Source organism: Hipposideros armiger, unplaced genomic scaffold, assembly GCF_001890085.2.
Source record: "Hipposideros armiger isolate ML-2016 unplaced genomic scaffold, ASM189008v1 scaffold_99, whole genome shotgun sequence".
Lineage (NCBI taxonomy): Eukaryota > Metazoa > Chordata > Mammalia > Chiroptera > Hipposideridae > Hipposideros > Hipposideros armiger.
The window spans coordinates 112,087-137,276 of record NW_017731449.1 but is presented as its reverse complement, the minus strand read 5'-3'; the positions used below and the strand labels follow the sequence as shown (position 1 = coordinate 137,276).

At 50.4% G+C, this 25,190-nt stretch overlaps 1 protein-coding gene across 4 annotated transcripts in view; it reads right to left on the bottom strand.

Annotated features, from left to right (window-relative positions):
* ADCK1 (aarF domain containing kinase 1) overlaps positions 1-25,190 on the bottom strand; it is a 137,256-nt gene that overhangs the window by 3,623 nt on the left and 108,443 nt on the right. For all 4 annotated transcript variants that reach the window (XM_019646266.1, XM_019646269.1, XM_019646268.1 and 1 more), the window contains 3 exons: positions 19,599-19,715; positions 6,110-6,259; positions 4,712-4,909 (listed from right to left, as the gene is read on the bottom strand). In XM_019646266.1, the coding sequence (XP_019501811.1) occupies positions 4,712-4,909; positions 6,110-6,259; positions 19,599-19,715 (465 nt within the window). The remainder of the gene's footprint in view (positions 1-4,711; positions 4,910-6,109; positions 6,260-19,598; positions 19,716-25,190) is intronic.

Below are 25,190 nucleotides of genomic sequence, written 5' to 3'. Positions count from 1 at the left end.
CCTGATGCCCCAGAGCAGGATTCAGGGTCAGCCCTTGACCCATCAGCCTTTGTCCCATCTGGTGTGTAATTTTGGCGTCCGGCTCCCCACCCTTCCTCATCCCCGAGCTCTGCATGGCTCTGGGCAGATAACTGCCCCCATCGAGGCTCTGATCCCTTCTCAGTCTCCAGAGACACAATGGTGATGACAACGACAACAGCCAGCACATAGTGGGCATTCGCCAAGTAAGCTGGGCACTCTGAAAATGCTTACATGTATTAACTCATCTAATCCTCACAACAACCCTATTCCTATCAGGGGAGTGTCTTACCCCACCTGAGAGGGGGAAGCTGGGGCACTGAGAAATTAAACAACTTACCCAAGGCGCACAGGTAGTAAGTGGTGAGTGAAGATTCAAACGCAGGCAGCCCAGCTCCCAGGCCTGCACACTCACCACCAGGCTATACCGCCTCTCACCTCACAGCAGACTGTGTGAGCCTGGGCAAGTCCTTTCATCTTTCCTGAGCCAATGTCCTCACCTAAAAATTGGAAATGCTAATACCCTCTGTGCCCACCTCCCAGCAGTACCGAGAGGGCATCAGAGATAAGGCACGCGGAGGTACTCGGTGCCAACTGAAGTCACGAGGGGCCCGCAGTGCTGCCAGAGGCTTCACCGCCTGGCTGCTCTCCGCAGCAGAAGCAGAACTCGCTGCCCTTTCAGGAACACATGTGCATTGCTGATAACTGAGCTGTTGTGAATCTTGAAATGTCCCTCAGGCAGGAGCTATCAGACTGGAACATCTCAACACGAAGCCCAGACACCAAGAGGCTGTCTGCCTCCCCGCTGCCTCCCACCATAGCTGCAGTCGCCCTGCTTGAGGGCTAAGGCTTGATCAAGGTCCTGCTCACCACAGGGACCCCCCTCAGCAAGTCAGGACTGGCCTGGAGCAGCCCTCTGAGCCCAAACAGAAAGTCCTTGTACCCAAGCAGGCTACCTCTCAGGGGCATCTCTCAGAGCAGCAGCCATCAAGCTTGGGCATAGCCTAATGGTGGGCGTCTGCAGCAGACCCCACTGGGTACCTACTCAGCAGCCATCCCCCCACTCTCCTTTGTTGAAAGAACCCCTTATATGTTCACTTGACCCCTAGGAATGGTGCCATTCAGGGAGGTGGAGCCCCGGGAAGGGAGAGCATCTTTATTGATCTGTCAATGCTGGCTCTGATCTGAGCTCAATACCAAGTGATTGGTTTAAGCATGGACATGTGACACAATTCTGGCCAATGAGACACAAGGAGGAGTCTGTTGGGGGACTTATGGAAAGGGTTTTCTTGCTCTTAAGAAATGACACATGAGGGGAAAATAACCCTTATTCCCACCTCTGGACACCACGGAATAAAGCTGTAAAGCTTGGAACTGTCACAGTCATCTTGGAATCACGAGAGTAAAGTCAAGAGAACTGCAGAGGAGTCAGCCCAGAGCACGAAGATTGTTGATCTGATCTATTAACCAACCTGGACCCACCACCTCCATTTGTTATGGAGAGAACAAATTCCTAATTGTTTAAGCTACTTTTAGTTGGGAAAACATCCCTCTGGATACAACGTTGGGGGTTCCCCTAATTCTCAGTAAGATTAGGACTCAGAAAACTGAGCCCGTACATCTCAGAGCTGGCCCAGGCTAGCTAAGCTTATTCTCTATCTGTTTTTTTGCCCAAACTGAGCAAATGGAGTCCATGTCTGCAGAACCTACATAAATGCCTCTCTACTAGACCTGGTCCAAGAGCTTCAGGGACCTTATAAAAAGATGTACAAGGGCCAGCTGAGTGGCTCAGTTGGTTAAGAGCTCGTTTGAGCTCTGAGCAACAGCGGTTCGATGCCCGGCCCGAGCTGAGCAGCCGCTGAGCTGCCAACAGGTAGCAGGATGGCTCAGCTAAAAAAAAAAAAAAAAAAAAGATGTACAAGACAGGATCCCTGCCTTCCAGGTAATCATCAGCTAGTTAGAGAGTTCATATAAGCATACAAATAATTAAATCTGAGAGGGAGTATAAGGTGCTTGCACACGAGCGATACAAGTATTAAAGGATCACTTTTGGCAAAGGTGTAACGAGAGGCTTCCTGGGCTGGTGCTATGGACTGAATTGTGTCCCCCACCAAGTCCCTATGTTGAAGCTCTAACCTCAGTGGGACTATTTGGAGATAGGGCCTTTCAGGAGGTAATGAAACAGAAGCGAATTTATAAGGGTGGGGCCCTGACCCAACAGGACTGATGTCCTTACAGGAAGAGGGAGAGCTACCAGGGGTGTGTACACACAGAACAAAGGCCATGTGAGGCCACACTGAGAAGGCAGCCAGCCATCTGCAAGCCAGGAAGAGAGGCCTCACCAGAAACCAACCCTGATGACACCTTGATCTTGGCCTTCCAGCCTCCAGAACTATGAGAACATAAATTTCTGTTGTTTGAGACACCCAGTCGGTGGTACTCTAATATGGCAACCTAAGAAGACTAATACAACAGCATTTAGGCTGGGTCTTTATGAATGAATAAGAACGCAAAAATAAAATTCTAAACTTAGTTAATAAAAACAGATACAATTTACTGAGTACCCACTGTGTGGGCTCGTCCATCTGTATGCTGAGGTCTCCCAAATGTGTATCTCAAGCTTGGACCTCTTCTTTGAGCTCCAGGCTTACCTGCTCATAGCACCTCTACCTGAATGTCAAGAGAACTACTGATCCCCAGATCCCAAATATGCCCTTCCCACCGTCTTCCCTACGTCAGAAAGCGGCCCCATCCCTCTACTCTGTAACTCTCCCCAAAAAGCTATGATGCAACTTTTCCTCCTCTCTACATCCAAGGCCTCTCAGTGTTAAGTCCCAAATGCATCTTGGCTCCCTCTCCTTCTCTCCACCTCCACTGCCATCAGCGTAGTCTGAGCCCCCCGCATCTCTGCACCTGGAGTCCTGCCCCAGCCTCTAACTAATCACCCCACTGCTCATCTTGCCTCACTCCAGAGAGATACTTAAAATAGCAAGTCTGAGCATGTCCTTCTCCTGCTTAAAACCTGTCAAAGGCTTTGTTTTGCCCTAAGAAATAATCCAAACGTCTTCCCATGGCTTATGGTCCCTGTGTGGCGCTCTCCCTTCCTGGCGCTCCAAATTCTTCTCACCCCACCATCCACCTCACCACACTCCAGACTATCCCACACTCTTTCCTTCCCTAGGCCGTGTGCTCTCAGCCTGGAATGCATTCTCCAAGCTCTCCTTGTGGCTGGTGCCATTCCTGTCCTTCGGGCCTCAGCTTCAATGTCAACTCCTGAGAGACCTCTTCTCTGAGCACCCAATCAACAGCACCCCCATTGTACGCTTGTTTCCTCCCTGGTACGTACAACCTGCAATTATTCCATTTACTTGTTTGTTCACTTGTTTACTATCTGTCTCCCTCAACCACAGTGCACATTGCACGGAAGGCCTATCTGTCTGCTCTTAACTGGATCTTCAGCACCTAGTTCAGGGTCCAGCAAAAACAAATGTTTGTTCAATAAATAAACTTCAGGAGCCATGGGGAGGCACTTTCCACGCATTATCAGTAAAGCAGAAATCAACATCCTTATTCAACAAAGGAGGGAGAGTGTCTCTCTTCTTCTGAAATGACAAGCTTTCAAGCTGTGTGAGGCTGGGGCAGCTGGTGGTCATCTTTGCCACCAAGCTTGCTGGGAATGATGTCAACCTGGAGGAAAGCAGAACCAAGAAATGGCAAGAGGTAGCCTCTTTGGTGACATCATTTGAGACTCTGGATCGAGCCATTCCTAAAGGAACCTACCACAAGGCAGCTTACAGGGGAAGACCCTGAGGCTCAAGAGGTAACGAGAACTATCCAAGGTCATGCCACCAGGAAGAGCAGACGCTGGAACTAGAACCCTGCCCCCTGTCCCCTGTGGTGAGCCCAAGTCTGTCCCCACCTGGATACAGGCAAGTCTGCATGAGTCTGGCCAATGGACAGACTGGGAAGACAGGTGTCAATTCCATGAGGGACTGAGAAGCCGGGGAGGCGGGGAGCTCTGAGCCAGGAAGAAGGAGCCACCCCATAGGTCCTGTGGTGAGGCAGAGGTGAGTACGACTACAGGGAGGAGCTGTTCCTAGAACTGGTCTCAGCCCAGACTCCATGGGACTCTTGTCTAGATCCGATGGAGAAATGAGCTACAAAGAAAGACCAAAAAGTGGTTTCACTAAAATCTCCATAGGGCAATGAAACAGGTGACACTGCTGGAGTATCGCGTGAGAACTGAAGCACTCTCCCCAGCAGGGCACCCCAGAATTGCGAAATGGGAGACAGTGCCCAGCAGGGAACAGCAGAAGTGGTGCCAGGCTTAATTATGAGACAGTCGCTGGTGAGTCCCAGAAGTCCTGCAGAGAGCTGTGTGGAAGCCTGAAATCTTGTGTGAGCAGGTTGGAGCAAAAGCCACACAAATCTGGACCATGAAGTTAACATGACTTGTTTATACACAGGTTGACAAGGCCTGGAGTGGGACGTCACTCCCTTTCCCTCTTTCCATCCAGGGACACTGTTTCTCTTCCCTCCTTCCTTCCCATCCAGTGTATCTCCAGTTCTGCCCACCACCCCACCCCCACAGCCCACCAGTCTAGAACCGCAGACCCTGGGTTGGGAGAGGTCCAAGTCCAACCTGGCACGGGCACCAGCTCTGTCCCTTGTATTCAAGAGAGGGGGCACCTACCTCCGTGGCAGTGACCGGAGCTTGGCTGATGCCCCTGTTGACCGAGTTCCATGAGCGGGCCGTCAGCATGCAGGCAAACAAGGGGTAGAGGTCGCCGGCTCCCAGGCGCTGGCTGTACTTTTTCACCCTCTTCATGTCAGTCCAGATCAACGACTGCCAGAGGTGGCAGTAATCCAGGCGGAACTCTTCCGTGAGGACCTACGGCAGAGACGGCCATGGCAGGCCTGAGCCTCCTCGCCCCATGGAAGACCTAGTCCCTGGCTGCAGTGACCATGTGAAGGGGGACAGATGAAGATCGGGGCTCCTGTACAACATCTGCTGCTCCCCCAAAGTTCAGCCATCCTTGAAGGTCCAAATTCAGAGCTACTACTTGGCCAGGCTTGGTCCAAAGTGGCAGAAATGACCAGCTGCCAACAAAACTCCCCGCCGTCCTCCTAGTTGGTATGGCCTCTGCCTGAGCTCTGACCGGCACAGTGTGACACAAGGTCCACTCCCAGACGTGGCCCGGGCTCGCTCCTCTGAGCCTTTACCTGTGGCTCAGGGTGGTGAGACGGCCCCGAGGGAGGCCTGGGAGGCGGCGCGTCAATCAGCCCCTGCCTCCGGCCTCCTCCGCCCACCCAGGACTGGCACATGAGCGAGTATTAGACCTCTGCTGCATCTGGGCCATCATTTGTTTGGGGGTTGTGTGTGACATCAACAAGCCTATCTTAACGAATGTACCCAAGGTCAGTGAGCCTTGCAAAGGAGGCCAAGATTTGGGGATGTGAAATTAGGGCCCTCAGGAAAGAGCAGGAGACTGTCTGAAAAAACTCCTCAGGATCATCACCCTCCTAGAATCAAACCAGGCCCTCAGTCTTGGGACTGGCAGTGAACTTCCCAACTTCTAGGCAGGAACTTGTGGCTCATCTGAGCCAGCTCTGCATCCCAGGTCCAGAGAACAGAGTCTGGGGCCATCCGGCCACCTTTCCTACGACACATCACCTCCTCACTCGTGCTGAGTCACCACCACCACCACCCCACCCCCACCTCCCCCTGAAGTCCCAGCTCTTCTAAGGGCAGCTCACGTCCCAAAGTCTAGACTGGCCTGGGCTTCCCTGGAAAGCAAGGCTGTTTTATAGCTAATAAAGCACTTCCACATATCTGGGCACAACCATATACTCCTCACAGCAGCCTGTAAAGGAGGTGTTACCACCCTCACCTTATTGAGAGGAAGATGAGACTCAGAGAGTGTATGACTGTGACTTGTACAAAATGACAGCTTTAGGCCTAGGGCAGGGCCTCTCCAGATCCCTTGGCCATCTGCCTCCCGTTTCTGTGGCCCATAGGCGAGTTCAGAGGGCTCTGAGCCCAGGCAGGACTCGACCCTGAGGCTGGCTGCGTGGGAAAGGCCTCTCCTACCTGGTAGAGCCCGTGGTCCAACAGGACAATCTCTGCCTTTCCCGTGTCCGGGTGCTTCCGCACCAGCACGTTCCCTGGGTGGGGGTCGCAGTGCACGAAGCCATTGACAAAGATCATCTCACTGTACATCTTGCCCAGGTGGCGTGAGATCTGAAAGGGAAGGGAGACAGGTGGGAGTTGGTCTGCACTGACACCGACCTGAGAATTCTCTGGTCCCCCAGTCTGGTCCTGGAAGGGACCTGGTGGGCCTGAGCAGTCGTGGCGGAAGTGACAGCTGGAGATGGCGCAGTTCTGAGTTGAAGGCTGAAACTGAGCTCTCATCCAGTTCTTTCTAACTTTAGCTGCATGTTAGAATCACCTGGAACTCAGGAACATTGGGGGTGGCCCCAGGCATCAGTATTTTTTTAAGTTCCCATGGCAATTTTAATGCATGACAAGGTAAGAGAACCACTGCTTCTGGTTTCTCCGATGGCTGTAACTCCCACCTCCCACACCCGCCTCTCCACTCTTCCCAGTTTCTCTTATCAGTCTCTCTTTATATTCTCCCCAAAGTTGAATAGGGGCTAGAAAGCTGGGTTGGCGGAATCACTCTACCTGTCCCTCCTTCAAAGAATAAGGCTAGAGGACTGAGGACCAGGAAGAGGTGACCCCACCGCCCTCTGGCACTGCCCCACCAGTTCCGGGCCAGTCCCAGGAGGACCCAGAGTCATAAGCCCTTTTCCCCTCCTCCCTGCAGGCCCCTTTCCCTACACCCCTCCCTGCCAGAGCCCAACGCTAATCTGATTTATGATGTCTGCACAGAAGAAATGACACTGGAGAGGCCCTTTAAATCATCCTGTCACTGCTGCTTTCCCTGCCGAGGCGGTCTTCTTATCTCGACTCCCTTTTTATTAAAGCTAAAAGCCTCTTTCCAGCTCGGGAACAGCTGCTGAATAGAGCCAGACCTGGGCCCACAAATGGTCTGCTGATGGGTTTCCATGGGACAAAGAATTGCTCAATCCAGACAGCTGATGCCCCAGGACACACACTATCCTTGGCATTCCTCTCAGCCTCAGCTGGACCCCATGGTCACTAACAAAGTTATCCCAGCCAGAGGAGAGGAGCTGGGGAGCACAGGGTAGGGGTCTTGAGAGAGAGACTCCACTCCTTTCCTTGGCTTACAAAGTTCTGCACAGTCAGGCCCCGCCTCCCTCCCTGATCTCATCTTGCACCACAATGATACTCCAGCCACATTTGCTTTCCCTTCTCCAATGATCCCTGTGCCTTCCTACCTCAGGGCCTTTGCACATGATATTCCCGGTCAGCAGCATTCTCCCCATCGCCCCATTCACCTGGTTCACGCCTCTCTTCCTTCCTCTCCCAACTCAGCGTCACCTTCCTGAGGAAGTCTTCCCTGGCCTCCCAGGCTAGATGGTGTTCTCTATACTCGCTCACAGAATGCTGCGCTTTTCTTTCATGGCACTGGCACACTATTTGTATCATTATTTGATTAATGACCATCTAGCCCACTATCATAAACTCCAAAGAAGGCAGGGACTGGCTCTATTTTGCTAAACAGTTTTATTGAGGAATAATTTACATACTATAGACTGGCTTTATTACGTAGCCACTTGCCTGGAACAGGCCAAACATGTGAATGTAGGGCTCCACCTTCAACATAAGTGAAACCCTTGTCTCTCCATGTGTTTTGGGGATGCCATGGTTCCCGCCTCGGATGCTTACCCTAACCCCATTCATCTCCTCTGAATCCTAATCAATTATAATTGGCCGCAAAATAAATCATCAAGAATAACCTACTTTAGTAACAATAACTGCCATGCTTATTAACAGCCCAAAGAGTGGGTCAAATTATGAGCCTCATCGAGATTTCACTTCCCCAGAGTACGTGGCGAGAAACAGGTAGTGCCAGGATTCAAACCAGATGTGACCCAGCCTTCGAGTATCCCCTGTTCTGTACTGGCCCCCACCAACTTCTGAACTTCTCAATTGAACTTTGTGACTTGAAACAAGTTGCATATACTCTCAGCTTCAGTCAAACAGAAATAATGACAGCACCGCTCTCAAGGGCTACCGCAGGGGTAGATGAGAATTGGGACCCCTGAGCGTTGTTCCTGTTGTTGCTGATTGCCTGTGACACTCCTGGGAGGGCGGCAGACTAGGTTGCATTGTCCTTTTTGTAACAGATGAAGAAACCAGGGTTAAAGCGGTTGTTGAAAGTCCTGACAACTTATCCTATGTCACACTGTCCTGCTCCCACACCAGCTCTCCAGCGCCTGCCCTTCCCCTCGGGTGAAACGAATGCCCTGTACTCAGTGTCCATTGGCATTCGGAGCAGGACTTTGCCCCGTGTCAGGTTCTCAGACTCAGGCTGAGACATCAGGTGTCCCAGGGCCACCATCTTCTGTTTCCTCAGAGAGGGGCCCCACCAGCCAGAGCTGGTGCTGAGACCCCACCTCTGTGCCCCGAGAACCCCTCTTGTTAGGCTCTTTGGCGCTCCGTGCAGCCATGGCCCGAAACGCTGTGTTTGCCAAACCAATTGCATTTATTAAGTAATAATTCATTTTTATTTGTCAAGGACGCGTATAGGTCCAATCAGGGTTCCTGATCAGCCCAAGATAAGCACTGCAGCCAGACTGAGCTGACGGAATTCCAGCCAAAAGCAGAGAAAGAAATGACATTTCATTTAGTCTGGGCAGGCCTGTCATGGGGAGATGTATGATTTCCCTTAAGCTTTCTGCAATATTGCTAATCGCTCTGGGCCCCCTATTACTGCATTGAAAGATGGCCCCTAGGGGTCTGGGGACTCAGGATTGGGGAGCTCTGGCCCATGAGAGTGAACTGCTGCTGCTGCCGCCAGAGGAGGAGGAGGAGGAGGTGCTGCCAACTGCAGCTCATACACACGAGCAAAGCCACCAGAGCAGCCTTCCCCAGGTCACACCCTATCCGGCGGCCCCTAACAGCGTGTCTTTCCATCTAGGGCTGTTTCTGATGTTCATTTTCACCAGATTTCACCAGGATAGGCAGGTGCGCAAGACAGAGACAGGAGGGAGAACCAGCTGATGGACTCAGCTTCCCTCTGGAGCCACCTCGGTACTGCCACTTAGGGTGTGGGTGACCTGGGGGACGCGTCCCCTCCCTTCTCAATCTGGGTCTAAGTTCCCTTCGCTGTTAAGTGGATCTAACCCCACCTGCTCCACTTCCTCACAGGTCAACCCTGAGATTCAAGGTCAAAATGTGACCACGTGTGGGAAAGCACTTTATACACTACACTCTAAGACACACAAACATGTTTGTTTATTTGTAATGTGGCAGCTTATTGTTTTAAACTTTGGGGAAAAAAATATACCTAGTATCACCACGAAGGGGTAATTCTCAAAGTTAAAAACACAACCCTCCTACAAAAATGCAGAATGAACATGTGTCAAAGATTATTTAGCTCATCAATAAATAAGCAACTATGAAGGCAGAGCTGGTTCAAAGAGAATTTTGAGGGGTTGGGTGTTTATGAGCGGTTTAAACAAAACAAGAGCCTACGATTCCTGGATTAGATACAAAACTGGTTCTTGTCTTACAGGGCAAGAAGGAAATCATAACCTTCGGGGTTATCTTTTCTGATGGGCAGAAATTATTTGCATCTCTACCAGATAAGATCTACAGGTTGACGTATGGCTGCAGGCTGAGTCCTTAATTAATTGTCAATAGCACAGTCTAACAAAAGCACATTCCCCTAGATATTAAAAGATCCTTGGGTGGCTGGTTGAACAATGCTGAAGAATGACTTAAAAAAACACACTGCACACTCCTGGCCTTATTTCTAAATTTGGGCTAATTTTTCTTTACCTCTGTCAGAGTTGCACTAAATAGTCTCTGGGGACCCACTTGCCCAGAAAAAGACAGCCAGCCCTCACAGAGACATTGTTTCCCAGGAGAGACCTAAGGCCATCGCTGGGCACACAACCCCCTCTCCCACCACTTCCATAATATTATGCTTTGGCTATGTCTTGTGATTAAGAACAAACAATTGAAAATAATGCTGCTGTGAACATGGAGCTGCAGATATCTCTTCAAGATACTGATTTTGTTTCCTCCGGATATATATAACCAGAAGTGAGATGGCTGGATCATATGGTAGTCCTATTTTTAATTTTTTGAGGAATTTCCATCTTGTTTTTCAGAATGGCTGCACCAGTGTAAATCCCACCATAGTCCACGTGGGTTCCATTTTCTCCACATCCTCACCAACACTTCTCTCCTGTCTTTTCGATAAAAGCCATTCTAACAGGTAGGTGGTGATCTCTCATTGTGGTTTTTATTTTCACTTCCTTGATTACTGACGTTGAGTACCTTTTCATGTGCCTCTCGGCCATTATTAGTATGTCTTCTTTGGAAAACTGTCTACTCAATTCCCCTAAGGCTGCCCCTTGCCCTGTTCATGGTGGCATGTGCATGAAGACAGGAAGTGCCACCTTTTTAGAATGGTAACAGCTAACGCTCTGTGCCAGGCACAGTTCCAGGCACTTTACATGGACTCGAAAGCACGCTCTGCAGTGAACAGGTGAAGGAAGTGAGATACAACAGGGGGGAGAAGTTTAGTCACCTGGGCAGCAGTTAGTGAAGCCAGGACCCAAGCCCAGGTGGCCTGGCTCCCGGGAGCGAGTTCCCCATGGCCAGGACAGCCCCACTCTTTACTTACAGGGAGACTCCTGCCTGGAGGCAGGGGCGGCGCCAAAACCCTCTGAAGGTCCCCCATGACATCCAAGAAGGCATTGCATTTGGGGAAAAGAGTCTCAGTGGGATATCCAGGGCTGTCTGTCTAATGAAAAACACACTATTAACTAAAGCCCCAGTACAGCGATGTTGAGGACAAAAGTCAGTGACGATTCTTTTCATTGTTCCCTGTAAAAAGAATGTGCCTCTCACATAAGTGATTTCAGTAATTACGCAATGCCTTTACTCTCTAACAGTGTGTGTGTGTGTGGGGGGGGGGGGCGGGGATCTATAAAACAGTAAAGAATTAATTTAGTAAATAATATTTAAAATCAGACTTAGTTTTGGATTTTTCTTACATTTTGAATTGCCTGAAAGTATTTTAATTATTCTATAATTGCATAGGTTAAGTGATTCCCACCCCCAATGGAAAGTCTATTTATGTTCTTGGGGCGTGTCATGGAAACAAGGCCAAGATCTCTGAAAGAAATAGAAGGCTGGTGTCACAGGATATTAAGAATCACATTGAAGGCCGGCCGAGTGGCTCAGTTGGTTAAGAGCTCGCTCAAGAGTGTGAGCTCTGAGCAACAGCGGTTCGAGTCCCGGCCCGAGCTGAGCTGCCGCTAAACTGCCAACAGGTGGCAGGATGGCTCAGCTAAAAAAATCACATAAGTAGCCCGATAGTAAGTATTAGGAGGTTAATAATTCAACCCCCCCTTTGCCCTTCCCCCGGTTTCTGCCCAGCCTTCCCTAGACGGAACAATGGCCAGAAAGATGAGACCAGCCCACAGCCCTAGAGCATGTGCCTCTCCCCCACCCCCACCCCCACCATCTCTATCCCCAGGACCCAACCCTGGGATATATAAACCTCGGGTTACTTGCTGCTGCCCAGCACAAGGCCACATCTATTCACAAAGCAGGTCAGTCTTGGACTAGCAAATGCTGAGATGAAGTCCCTGGACGTGAAGACACTGGCACCGCTCCAGTCACACATGGTGTTGGGAGAGATAATGAGGAAGAACGCAGAGGTGCTGAGTCAAGTACAGGAAGCTGGAAGGATAACGCTATAATGTAGGGGTTTCTAGGAGCTTGGTGAAAGCCTCTCCAGGTGAGGCCTGAACCAGGACATCGCCTGAGAGCCAGGGCATGGAGTGTCCACGAGGCCAGTAAGGGCTCCTCAGGTCTCCTGGCCAGACAGACTCACAAAGCCATGGCTACCATGAGGGACTAGGCGTGGCTCCCCAGGGCCATGACTATCAGAAGGCACAGAGACGGGAGGGACAGGTGTTGACATCTGACATTTCCTACCTCGGGCAACAACTCACTCCAAAGAGATATTTCCACATCTTCCACCTTACTTGGGGCCAATATGAAAAATGCGCAAAGGGTTTCTTCCCTACATTTCCCCTTCCTCTGATGGATATTTCCTGCTAGCACCACAGGGGAGCCGAGGGCTGGAATTCCAGCATAATAGCAACATGTGCTGAGCATGTACTGTGGGCACCCTGCCCGGGGCTTCATGTTTCAACCATCAAACAGTCCTTCGGGTTGCTCTTGTGCCCCCCTTGACCACGGAAACTGGGGCTTCCGCAGAGCGACTAGCTCCACCAAGGAGTCATGGCGGGTAAGTAGCAGAGCCAGCACCCGATCCGGAAAGGCCACGTCCAGAGCAACGCTGGTTCCCACTCCTGCCAACCCTGCTGTCGGGGAGACGAATCTCCAGGAACTCATTTTGTGCACCCGGCGGCCCCTCTGCCATCCCTGAGCCTCTTGAGACTTGGGCATGGAGGGGTGCATGATGGGAGGTGTTCTCTTCCCGGTGATTTTAGTAGCTGGGGTCCGCATGCATCTACAGCTTCTCTTCCCCGGGCTTCTGAGCACCTTCCACCCCAGAGCCAGAGAGGCCCAGGCAGGGCTGAGTGATGGTGCTAAGCGAAAAGTAAACATCTTGGGGCGTAAGTAAACATCTGGTCAACTCAGTTGGTTAGAGTGCAGTGCTCATAACACCAAGGTTGCCAGTTCGATCCCCACATGGGCCACGATGAGCTGCGCCCTCCACAACTAGACTGAAACAACTACTTGACTGGGAGCTCATGGGTCCTGGAAAAACACACTTAATTTAAAAAAAAATCTTAAAAAAAAAAAAAGGTAGACTGAGTCTTACTCAGTCCTTGGTGATGTGGGAGGATAAGGGAAAAATCTAAGGAGATGGGGCACGGGGGTCAGTTGCCATGCGCTCAGTCGATGACCATCACTCACAAACAGAGGCAGGTGGACAGGAGGAGAGCAAAGAAGATTCTCCAAGATTCTATGCAGGAAGGCATGCCTCTGTGAATAATAACCTCATGAATTATGAACGACTTAGTTATTTATTTATTTTACAGAATTTCACAATGTGCACAGTCTGCACAATGACCCTGTGAAGTAAGTATAGTTATCACTCCAACTGTATAGATGAGGGACTCACATTCAGAGTTTAAGTAACTTTCCCAAGGACACCTGGCCAGACATGGCGGAGCCAGACAACCCCAGGTGCCCCCTGGGAAGTCCTCTGCCCCTCCCACCACGGCACCCAGCATGGGTAAGGCCTTACGCAGCCCCACTTCTCCCACCCTGTCCACACCTCTCCTGTAGCATTATATGCAGCAACTGCGCGTAGTAGGTGCTCGATAGACGTTTGCTGGAAAATACATTTGAAGCCCTTTCACTGCTCCTACAGTGACACAGAATGAATTTTAAAGTGACTGGAATGAAAAACAGCTTCGGGCTGACCGTGGAAGATTAAACCCATGCACTGACTCCACTCCCTCACCAACCCAACTAAAAAGACTCAAAAAGAAACAAAGGCAAAGACCCTACCATAACGAAGAGAGTAGAAGGGCCCTGAACTGCCGACACGCGATTGGCAAGATTGGGGTGGAGGGGACAGACAGCTACTGAGAAGTGACTTAGCAGGCTCGACAACAGGGAGCCCTAAGCCAGCGATGGGAGCTTGCTGTTTGCTTTCTCTGAGCCCAGAGAGGCCCCTGGCACCTCTGAAATCAGGAGTTGGGGGCCTGGGAAAGGAGGATTAGTGGAAAGACTTTCAAAGGAAGAGCTAACCCCCTAGCTCCCCTCCAGACCCTGACAGAAGATGAGATTTACCCTATGAGGAGATAAAAAGATGTCAGGCTCTGGAGGCCACACCACACACCAGGAGGGCCATCCTAGGACAGAGGACTGACTCAAAGGCCAAATAATGACCACGGCACGACCCCGGCTGTCACCCAGGCTTCTGGGACAAAAAGGCTGGCATCTTTGCAAGAGCCCATCCCTGCACCCATCACCATTCTTCACACCCTGCAGATGTCTGCCCACCAGGCCTCCAGTCCCCATCTCTGCCAACCCCAAATTCCAGACTTCGTCACCTTTCTCTCTGCTAATTTCACGCAAATTCAATTGGGCCTTCGTCGAGGCGGGGTCTTAAATACATACTCACTGAAATCCAATTAACCTTCGATAAAGGTCCTGCAATCAATAGTCATCCTGTGGTTCGAGGAGGCTCCATCCAGCCCAGAAACGCGGGCTCCCACACGACCTTTACTTTTAATGAAATCAATGACAGTTACTGTCACCAGCTCTTAAAGTGACTGGCAAATATGATCATTGGGTCAGGCCCTCAGTAATATCTGTTTCTGGGCTCAAACACACAAACAAACGAAAGCTGCCACAGGCTGCTGGCTCCCCACGGCCCAGCGCTCCCTGGGCGGGTGAAGACAACTGGGCAGGGCTGCCTCCTGCCCAAGGGTGGGTGGACAACAGCAGAGGGGCCCAGACCCTCCGGCCTCATGGCAGGTGTTTCCTGAACTTCAGTGAGTATCTGAACCACCTGGAGAGTTTGTGAAACATGCAGATTCTTGCAACCCCCTCAACCTTTTCTGCCCAGATTCTGATTAGTACATTTGGGGTGGGACCCAGGAATCTGCATTGTTAAATAAGCTCCCTGGTGATTTTGAAATAGATGGCTCAAGTCCTAGCTCCCAGCAAGCTGAGAATCATTGCTCTCTAAAATATCCAAGCAGGACGTACCCTTAGAGTCCAGTTAATCCAAAACCTTCAATAAGAAAACTGAGGCCCAGAGACAAGCAGTGATTTGTCCAAGGTCACACAGTGAGCCATTGGCAGAGATGGAGCTGGAATCTGGTATCTTGCCTCCTAATCTGGTGTTTCCTTGCCAGAGTCTATCGGGAACTGGATGCTGTCTATCAGGAACTGGTCTTAAGGCCCTCACACATTAGGCCCAGCTGGGCTGGGATGCTGTGAGGTAAGGGGCTTCTACAAAGTGGAGTGAGGATGACTCAAAAAGTGGTTGGAGGCGTCTGGAGCTATCACTAACCCATCTCAAGAGCAATTCCTTCTAGAGCCACTCCGTCTGTCGAGCCCCACCTTCCAGCTGAGTCATCAGCTTGTAGCAGCCAAGATGCCACTACCCCCAGGATTTGGGGTGAGTTCTTTGCCCCTGTCACTCCTATCTGTCCCTTGTACTTCCCTCCCCAAAAAACAAACACAGCCAGGCTGTTCTTAGGAGGGAGAGTCACTACAGGGACAGGCTCCGAGTCCCACAGTCCTAGGGAGACTTCAGAACCTCAGAAGCCTGTTAGAAACTTTCAGTAACCTGGAGGCTTTCATGCTCGGCGTGTGCACACACGCAAGCGCACACACCACCGCCGCCACCACCATCACCACCGCCACCACCACCATCCGCCACTGCCATCACCACCATCGCCACCGCCACCACCACCATCACCACCACCATCACCATCACCGGTCTTCCAAGAGGCCTATGGCTTTGATACTTGTTGGTAAGAGATATAATAGATTGATTTCTGCAATCTAGTAGGGCCTATTGCTAGTCTACTCCCAGCATCACCAATGGTGAGAGACTACACAGTAGCACACATAGCCCATGGCCCCATGTCCAGCCAGAGGTTTCTGTGGAGCTATTTAAAGGCATCATCTCAGAATACCAAGAGCTTCCTGGGTCATGCCAATCCTAAAAGCCAGGGGCATGGGATTAAGTCACTGATTCCTTAGGGATTCCTAAGGAATTAAAACAGTGTGATGTTATTCTAAGGCTAGACCAAGAGACCAATGGAAGAAAACAGAGCTTCCAAAAAAGACCCACAGCTGACTGATGACAAAGATGCCAGACCCGAGCCGGCCAAGTGGCGTGATGGTTATGAGCTGGCTTGGGACGCCAGAGGGCTCCGGTTCGGATCCCACATATGAGGGCCAGTGACACTGCCCTCTACAGCTAAGATGCTGAACAACAGCTCAACCTGGAGCTGGGCTGCCATGAGTCGCCTGCGAAGGCGTAGGCTGCAGCCTCTGCTGCAGTGGGTTGCCATGGGCTACCGTATGTAGCCAGCAGCCAGCGTGAGCGGCCAGCAGCCGCAGTGAGCAGCCGTCCAGAAGCCGGCGACTGATCTGCCTCGCCGGAGAAGAGCGCAATGATGGTGCCAACTTGGGCCAGTGAAGCAACGTCCTCCACAACTAGACTGAAGAACAAAAAAAACGACAGCAACTTGTCTGTTCCCCTTCCCCCAATTCCCCAGCACTGTTCCCATCCCCCCAATTCCCCAATAAAAAAATCTTTAAAAAAAAAGATGCCAGACCCAAAAGGCTATATACTGTATGACTCCACTTACATGAAGTTCAGTAATAAACGAAAGTTACCTGCGACCGAAGTCAGAAGAGCCATAGCTCTGGTCTTTGGCCAGGGTGAGGGTATCAACGGGGATGGGACACAAGGGAGCCTGCCAGGGAGTTAGAAATGACTTGTATCTTTACCTGGCTGGTGATTACATGGTGTATCCACATGAAAACTCACCAAGGTGTACCATTAAGATCTGGGACCTTACGTAAGTTACCTTTCCCTCTCTGATTCTTCATCTGGAAAGTGAAGACAATAAAACCTCCCTCCTAAGGTTACCACGCAGAAAGGGCCTGGCACAGGGAGTCAGGCAGCTGGTAAATGTTCATGGTAAAACGGGATAAAGGAGGAAAGGGCTCAAGATGATAATAATGAAATCAACAATCAAATCAACAAGCAAACAACTTGGGAGTGCTCACCACATGCTAGGCGTTGTGCTAAGCCTGCTCACTCCCTAACTCAGCTAGTCCTCCCATCTCTATCAAACGGAACAATGTTTGTATGAAATGGATACAAGGAGACTTGACGGAAGCTAGAGAAAGAAGGGTTGCCTTTAGATAGTGTCGGGGTGGGCCATAGGGGATGGGGGCTGGGCAAAGCTTCTCAGTCAGCACTCCAGCTCCTTGCTCAAGGAGTCACTGATGTGGCCATCGACCAGGTGGCTCCAGGTGTCACTGCAGCCCAACGCAAAGCCCTGGGAGGGAGACGGAGAAGGTGGAGGAATAAGGACTTTGAAGTCACACAGACCTGGGTTCAAATCCCGGCTCTGCCTCTGCTAACTGTGTGATGTTGGATAAGTCGTTTACCTCTCTGAGCTTTAGCTCTCTCATCTGCCAATGGAGTTAAAAATATATCCTTGTCAAGGAGTGGAGGTTATATGTGTCACATGCTTGGTACATATTACTTGCTTATGATAATTGTTGTTATTGTTATTGTTTTTCCCAAATAACTCTGATATCAGCTTGCAGAACTATGCATGTCCAGAGAAAACCAGCACTCTAACCCAGCCCTGCCTCACAGAGGCCAACCCAGGGCATGAGGCTGGCTTATTTACCTGTCCATGAACTCGCAGGATATCCACGGAGGGTCTGCCCTGCACAGAACACTGGCCTTAGCTGCACGGCTATTAAAGAGGGTTGGGGGCAGAGAGAGATGAGCCCAGGCCCTCAGAGGGCACCTCCCTGTCCCAGCTCCCCCCTGCCACCTTCAGCCCAGCTGCCTGAGCTGCCTCCCAGCACCTTGCTCAGCCACCAGCAAGCAGCCACACCAGAGCACATCTTTGTTTGTACTTGTCTCTGAAATCAAAGCTGCCTCTGATTAAACACCATTACAGCCCTGGGCTCACTGGGTCCAAAGAGATTAATGGATTTGGGGTTGCTGTCAGAATGAAAATCCCACCCTAGTGGTGGTAACTAAGTGCCAGTAACCCAGCAGGTGGCAGGGGAGTGTAAAGCCTCTGGGATCTTTCCTGATCTGATCAGCAGGCAGAGAGACCTGGCTTCCCTTTAAGGCTGTTGAAGAAAATCCGGAGGTGACCTCCCTTCCCTTCTCTCCTCTCCATTCCCCTCTCCCCTTCTTCCACTAGCGCCAAAGACTTTGTACCCAAGGGTCCTGGTGGTCAAAGGGATCCCTGGCTAGATGCAGGACACCCTCACCCCAACCAGCAGGGGTAGAGGTGGGCAAACAGGTCTTCTCCCTCCTCTGCAGGCAGCCCTGCCCAGACACTTCCCCAGGCCCCTCCTGGAAGCCCGCAGGGAGGGAAGCAGTCAGAGGCCCCAGACTGTGCGACTGGCCCAGCGACACTGGGGAAGATATGTGCCCGCTCTCTGAGCTTTTCTCCCCGTCTGTAAAGTGGAGGGTTATTAGAACAGCAGTACTCTTGGGCCGGCCGAGTGGCATGTTGGTTAAGAGCTGGCTTGGGATTCCAGAGGGCCCCGGTTCGGATCCCACATAAGAAGGCCAGTGACACTGCCCTCTACAGCTCAGATGCTGAACAACAGCTCAACCTGGAGCTGGGCTGCCCTGAGTCACCAGCTACTGCAGGTGGGCTGCCATGGGCTACCATGTGTAGCCAGCAGCCAGTATGAGCAGCCAGCAGCCCCTGTGAGCGGCCGTCCAGAAGCCGGCGACTGATCTGCCTCGCCCGGGAAGAGCGCAATGATGGTGCCAACTTGGGCCAGTGGGGCGGCGTCCTCCACAACTAGACTGAAAAATGGAAGGACAGCAACTAGTCTGTTCCCCTTCCCCCAATTCCCCAATAAAAATCTTTAAAAGAAAAAAAAAGAACAGCAGTACTCTTATCCTTTCCCCACCAAGCAGAACTCTTCCAGGAAAGCCCAATAGCTGTATATCTATCTACTCCAATGCTAGGCTGTGAGCTCCTTAAGGAAGGGAATTATGTCTGGTTCTCCTGTGAACTCTCACATCTAGGACACAGCAGGGACTGTGAAAACTACAAACGTTGTGGAAAAAGTACAACTCCACCCCTACCTGTGGGGCCCTATGGCGACAAAGAAGAAAATGGGGTACAGGCCCCACCCCAGTGGCCAGCTTTCCCTGAGACCAATGGGAGTGGGAGGTGGAAGACAGAAGCCCCTTTTGTCCTGTTCCTACAAAGTGGAAACAGTTGTCCACTGCTGTCCCCTTTCGGCCTGACACCTTGACCTCTGGGGAGTGCAGGGAGTGGGGAGGGCAGGAAAAGGGAGGCGGTTGTGTCCAGGCTCCAAGAGGCAGAAGGATCAAATCACATGGATTCCACATCATTGTTCTCTGTGGTCGCTCAGCCCTGTGGAGCTTGGATAGGACAAGAAGGCAGATGGTAATCACTTGTCTGGGCAGGAGCTGCAAGGAAGGGCTACCAGCATGTGCCTGCACCCTCCTGCATGCTGCCAACCTCAGCCTTAGGAGACAGGGCAGAGGGTTGTACGAGATGACCTGGAATGATGCTTCGTGCTCAGTGCCTTCATCACTGTTCAGACAGCAGCCCCCATTTCCAGGCAGGGAGACCGCACCTGGACACACCTGCCTTTGCTGGGCAGCCCCAAGCAAACCCGTGTCCCCTGCACAGCAGCTGTGAGCGCTCAGCCTCACCTGGTTGACATCAATATTGTTCCTCTCCATGTAGTCTCTGTCGTTGACCTGCCCTCCGTCCACAAACTCCATCAGCAGGACCCGCTTGGTGGACAGCTCCCAGTAGATTTGGGGAACCTGGAATAGGAAAGGGCAGGTCAGAAAAGTCTGGGAAGCTGGGAGCCAGGGCTGAGGACCACCAAAGGCACAGCAAGCCAGATGACAGCAGACACTCCTCCTGGGGAAGGAGAGTGGGACCTCCCAGCGACAGGCGGGAAAGTGGGAGGCAGGCCAACAGAGAAGGGCGGGCCGCTCTGCCTCTTCCAGCTAGGCCCCTCGCTCCCTCCTGTAGAGAACCCTGCAGCTTGGGGACCAGAGAACAACTTCCCTGCTCTCCTCAGTGCCTTTAGACACAATTAAAAGCCAAAACTAAAACGGGGACGTAGGGGGGAATGTGTAGAACCTCTCATACCTGAGCTAGAGTTTGAGTTAAAAGCGATTTCCCTCCCTCACCAGGCCCATTTCAGGCTCCTCACATGCATCTCAACCTTCCGCTCCAGTTTCCACAGCTGTGAAATGGTTGTACTGGACATACGAAAGGTCTGCCAATTAAATTCGCGAACTTGTTGCAACAAAGTTGCTAACCTTTTTTGATATCAGAGGAGTTATTCATTATGAATTTGTACCAACTGGACAAACAGTTAACCAAGTTTACTATTTGGAAGTGCTGAAAAGGCTGCGTGAAAAAGTTAGACGAGGGCCGGCCGAGTGGCGCGATGGTTGAGAACTCGCTTGGGATGCCAGAGGGCCCCAGTTCGGATCCCACATATGAGGGCCAGTGACACTGCCCTCTGCGGTTAGGATGCTGAACAACGGCTCAACCTGGAGCTGGGCTGCCGTGAGTCGCCGGCGACGGCGTGGGCTGCAGTCCCTGTGGCAGTGGATTGCCATGGGCTACCGTGTGTGGCCAGCAGCCAGCGTGAGCAGCCAGCAGCCGCAGTGAGCGGCCGTCCAGAAGCCGGCTACTGATCTGCCTCGCCAGAGAAGAGCGCAATGATGGTGCCAACTTGGGCCAGTGAAGCAACATCCTCCACAACTAGACTGAGGAGCAGGACGACAGCAACTTGTCTGTTCCCCTTCCCCCAACTCCCCAGCACTGTTCCCATCCCCCCAATTCCCCAATAAAAATCTTTGAAAAAAAAAAAAAAAGAAAAAGTTAGACGAAAACGACCTGAACTTTTCACCAACAATTCATGGCTCTTGCATCATGACAATGCACCAGCTCACACGGCACTGTCTGTGAGGGAGTTTTTAGCCAGTAAACAAATAACTATATTGGAACACCTTCCCTACTCACCTGATCTGGCCCCCAATGACTTCTTTCTTTACCCGAAGATAAAGGAAATATTGAAAGGAAGCCACTTGGATGACATTCAGGACATCGAGGGTAATATGACAATAGCTCTGATGGCCATTCCAGAAAGAGAGCTCCAAAATTAATGAGATACCATCTCACTCCAGTCAGAATGGCTATCATCAATAAATCAACAAACAAGTGCCGGCAAGGTTGTGGGGAAAAGGGAACCCTGGTGCACTGTTGGTGGGACTGCAGATTGGTGCAGCCACTATGGAAATCAGTATGAAGGTATCTCAAAAAACTGGAAATGGAACTACCTTATGACCCAGCAATTCCACTCTTAGGTATTTATCCAGAAAAACCCAAGACATTAATTCAAAAAAATATATGCACCCCTATGTTCATTGCAGCGCTATTCACAATAGCCAAGACTTGAAAACAACTGAAATGCCCATCAGTAGACGACTGGATTAAGAAACTGTGGTACATTTATACAATGGAGTATTACTCAGCTATAAAGAAGAATGAAATCGTACCATTTGCAACGATATGGATGGACCTAGAGAATATTATGCTAAGTGAAATAAGTCAGTTGGAGAAAGACAAATACCATATGATCTCACTTATATGTGGAATCTAAAGAACTCAATAAATGAGTAATGTAAACAGAAATAGTCTCAGAGACACAGAGCAAAAACTGAGGGTTGCTAGATGGGACGGGGGTGGGGATGAGGGAGAAGGGGAAGGGACGAGACAACATAAATCGATAACTACAATATTACCTCAGGGATAGAAAAGACAGTCTGGGGAACATAATCAATAATGTTGTAAATAATTTTTAGGGGGCCAGATGGTCTCATGTCTTGTTAAGGAGACCACTTCATGGACAATATAAAGGCCTGATGACTGCACTGTATACCTGAAGCTGCCATTGAATAATATTATAGGTCAACTATAATTAAACACATATATAGTCATGGGATGTGGAGTACAGTGTAGGAATGGAGTCAATGGAATTGTAATAGATATGTAAGATATCGAGGGTGGGGAGGCAGTGGGGGGGGGTTGTCACTTTGTGAGGGGTGAAAAGGATAACTATTGCATTGTTTTGTACACCTGAAACTAATAATAATAAATTTTTTTAAATAAAAAAATAGAAGAGTCCCAAAATTGCTTTGAAGGGTGGAGTAGGCACTGGCATCTGTGCATAGCTTCCCAAGGGGAGTACTTCAAAAGTGACCGTAGTGATATTCAGCAATGAGGTATATAGCACTTTTTCTAGGACGCATTCGCGAACTTAATTGTCAGACCCTCGTACATATGTATGGATGAATGAATGAATGAATATTCACTGGATGATACATTTTTTAAATCAGGAAGTCATGAATTTTCTCACACTCATTTCCTACAAGCCCCCAATGGCAGTCAACACCTATTTTCAATCCTCCTCTCTCCCATCGACAGGAAAAACTAAGTACTTTCCCTGCCTGCTGTGCAGTTAAGTATGGTCATGTCACACACGTGGCTTATGAGACATAAGTGGAAGTCTGCTAGGGGGTCTGGAAAGGTTTTTATTTTCTTGATAAAAAGGGATGTTTATAGATGATGCAACTCTTCTTACCCTTCTCTTCCTACCTTGAAAGTGAATGTGATAGCTGGAGCTGCAGCAGCTACCCTGCAACCATGAGGAAAAGTTCAAGAAAATCAGAGATACCATCCCTGATACTGTGAAACCACTAAGACAATATCTGCCCGTGACTGCTGCCAGCCTTCTTGCTAGGTGAGAAAAATAAACACTTTTTGTTTAAGACATTCTATCTAAATTGGGCTGTCACTTACCTGCTGACAAATGCATTCCTAACTGATATGCTCTCATGCTCTCCAACCCCATCTGACTCTGAGAACACCCAATAGCCAAAAAGAGAACAAATTTCCCCAGGAATAGGCAAGAGATGGGACTGCACCAAGGGGTGCTGGGTTGCTATGTGAGTGACTGACACCCATCAGTCCCACCACAGCCAGGATGTCATAATGCCACGTTTCCCCAACAACTTGATGGGTTTATTTACTACTTACAAATAAAGAAACAAGGAAGCTAATTCAAGTGTTTTGGGGAATAAGGACTTCCCTCATTTCGATCCCCAAAACTCATACAGCAGTAAGATTGCGGCCATTGAGTCAAGAGATCTGTTTCCTTTCCTAGTTCCGCTAATAACTGTTGTGTCTTATTCCAGCCCCTTAACTCCTCTATGCCCCAGTTCTCCTCATTAGAAAAGACTGTTCCTGCCCTATCTCAATAAGGAGCTCTGAAGATAATTAGAGTCTACGTAGAAGTATAACACTCTGAACCCCCTGGAAAAAAAGGTTCCAACTGCAATCAAGGTGTCATTTTCGTTTGCTACTTCCCTGCAGTTTTTGCCATTTGAAAATCTGGGGCAATAGAGAAATCTGTAACTCTCTGTTACTTTGAGCTTAAAATTCAGTCTTGTGTGGCATTTTTCAAAAAGTATCTTTCAAATATTTAGTTTGCAAGCTTGCTGCTGTGGTTCATGGCTTCCAAATGAAAGAGACATGTTTTGGGGTTAAGTTCTTCCCTCTGTTTATTTGAAACTGAAGTTTGGCAGTGCGCACCTAGGGCTCTGGACACACACGATCAGACCCCCATCTGGGCCTGCCTGGGGCACTGGAAACAGCCATGGAAGAGCCATGGAAAGAGAAACCCAAAGGCTGGGACCCTCTGGGCATCAGGATCGTGGGTGTGCTGGGTTCCCCCCTCTCCACCTTCCCCTCTTCATCCCCCCAAATACAACCATCCCAGCCTGACAATAGGATGTGTTCCTTACTTCAGCTGCTTAGATCTGAAATGACAGAAATATCAAACCTGGGAGACAGAGGGGTTTGTCATGGGAGCTCAGGGAGGACTGTCATTGCCCTTTGATGGATGTGACACAAAAATGACTACAAGATGCAAAACTGCTCCCTGATCAGTTAGAAGAAACTTGGCTTGAAGGGGCCACAAGGTCAAGTGGCTTGCCCCTAAATCACCCTGTGGGCAGGAGGGTTTGGGGTGTAAGGCGAAATGCACTTCACCCCAACACTCATGTTTCACCCCTGTTCCTTTCTCTGCTTCTTCCATCAAGGAAGGGAAACATGAAAGAGAAAAACTGTTAAGAGGTAATAAGAAGAACCACTGCCCCTCCTGCCCCCCACCAAAACTAAACCCTGGGAGGCTCCCGGCCAGGACACCGCTGAGCCCACAGGCAGGGTCACACCCTGGCCATCATGACCTCTGAGTCCAGGGTCTCCTTGTCACACAGCAGAGGTCCCACTCCTGTGGGCTCCACCTGCCCCCCCCCCGGGACCAATCGTGACCCCAAAAACGAGGACACAGATTATGGAAAGTTACAGCTCAAGACCCTGGCCCTGACCCCGTGCATCTGCTTTGTTCCTCTGCTTTGGTCAGTGCACCTGTGAAGCAAGCCCTGGCTGGTCTCAGCCAGTGGCCATCACCCAGGGCTGAAATCCTCCAATCGCCTGAGCCCAGCAGGATAGACAGCAGACCCAGAGTCAGCTGGTGAGCAGGAGGGCCGGCTCTGCCACCTCCAAGCTGTGTGACTATGGCTAAGCTTTATAGCCTCTCTGAGTTCCAGCTTCCTGGAAGATGGTGATGACCGTTATAGTGGAAGGAACGTTCCCTACTTCTTACTAGCACGTGTGGAGTCCTGGTGCTCGACAGAGAAACGCTCCCTGAGCAGCTGCTGCACAAACAGCCGCCACAGGACAGCCATGCAGTTTCACACGTGGTTCTGATCACAACCAGGGCTGAGAGTGAATGGTACACATAGTTCAGCATAATCTCCTCCCCACAAATTATAACAACGGCAGGACAGCACAGTGGTTTAACATGTAGACTCTGGAGCCGGCCGCCGCTACTCAGAGCCTGCCTCTGCCCCTCACTAGGAAGCTGTGTGACCTTGGGCAAATGGTGTCACCTCTCTGGGCCCGGCTTCCTCACTGCTGACACGGGGCCAATAATGGAACCTCCCTTACGGGGCCATTAGCTGTTATAAGGATTATAACATAAACACGTGGAATGTACTTTAAAAAGCGTCTAACACAGCATAACCACATAAAAAATGTTAACTAATGTTAATGACTTTACATCAGTGGTTCTGAATCTTTGAGATTCTTAGGAAGGTATATGGCCCTTCTCCAAATGCAAGCACGTCACCTCACAGGGTCTGTCTACAATGTAT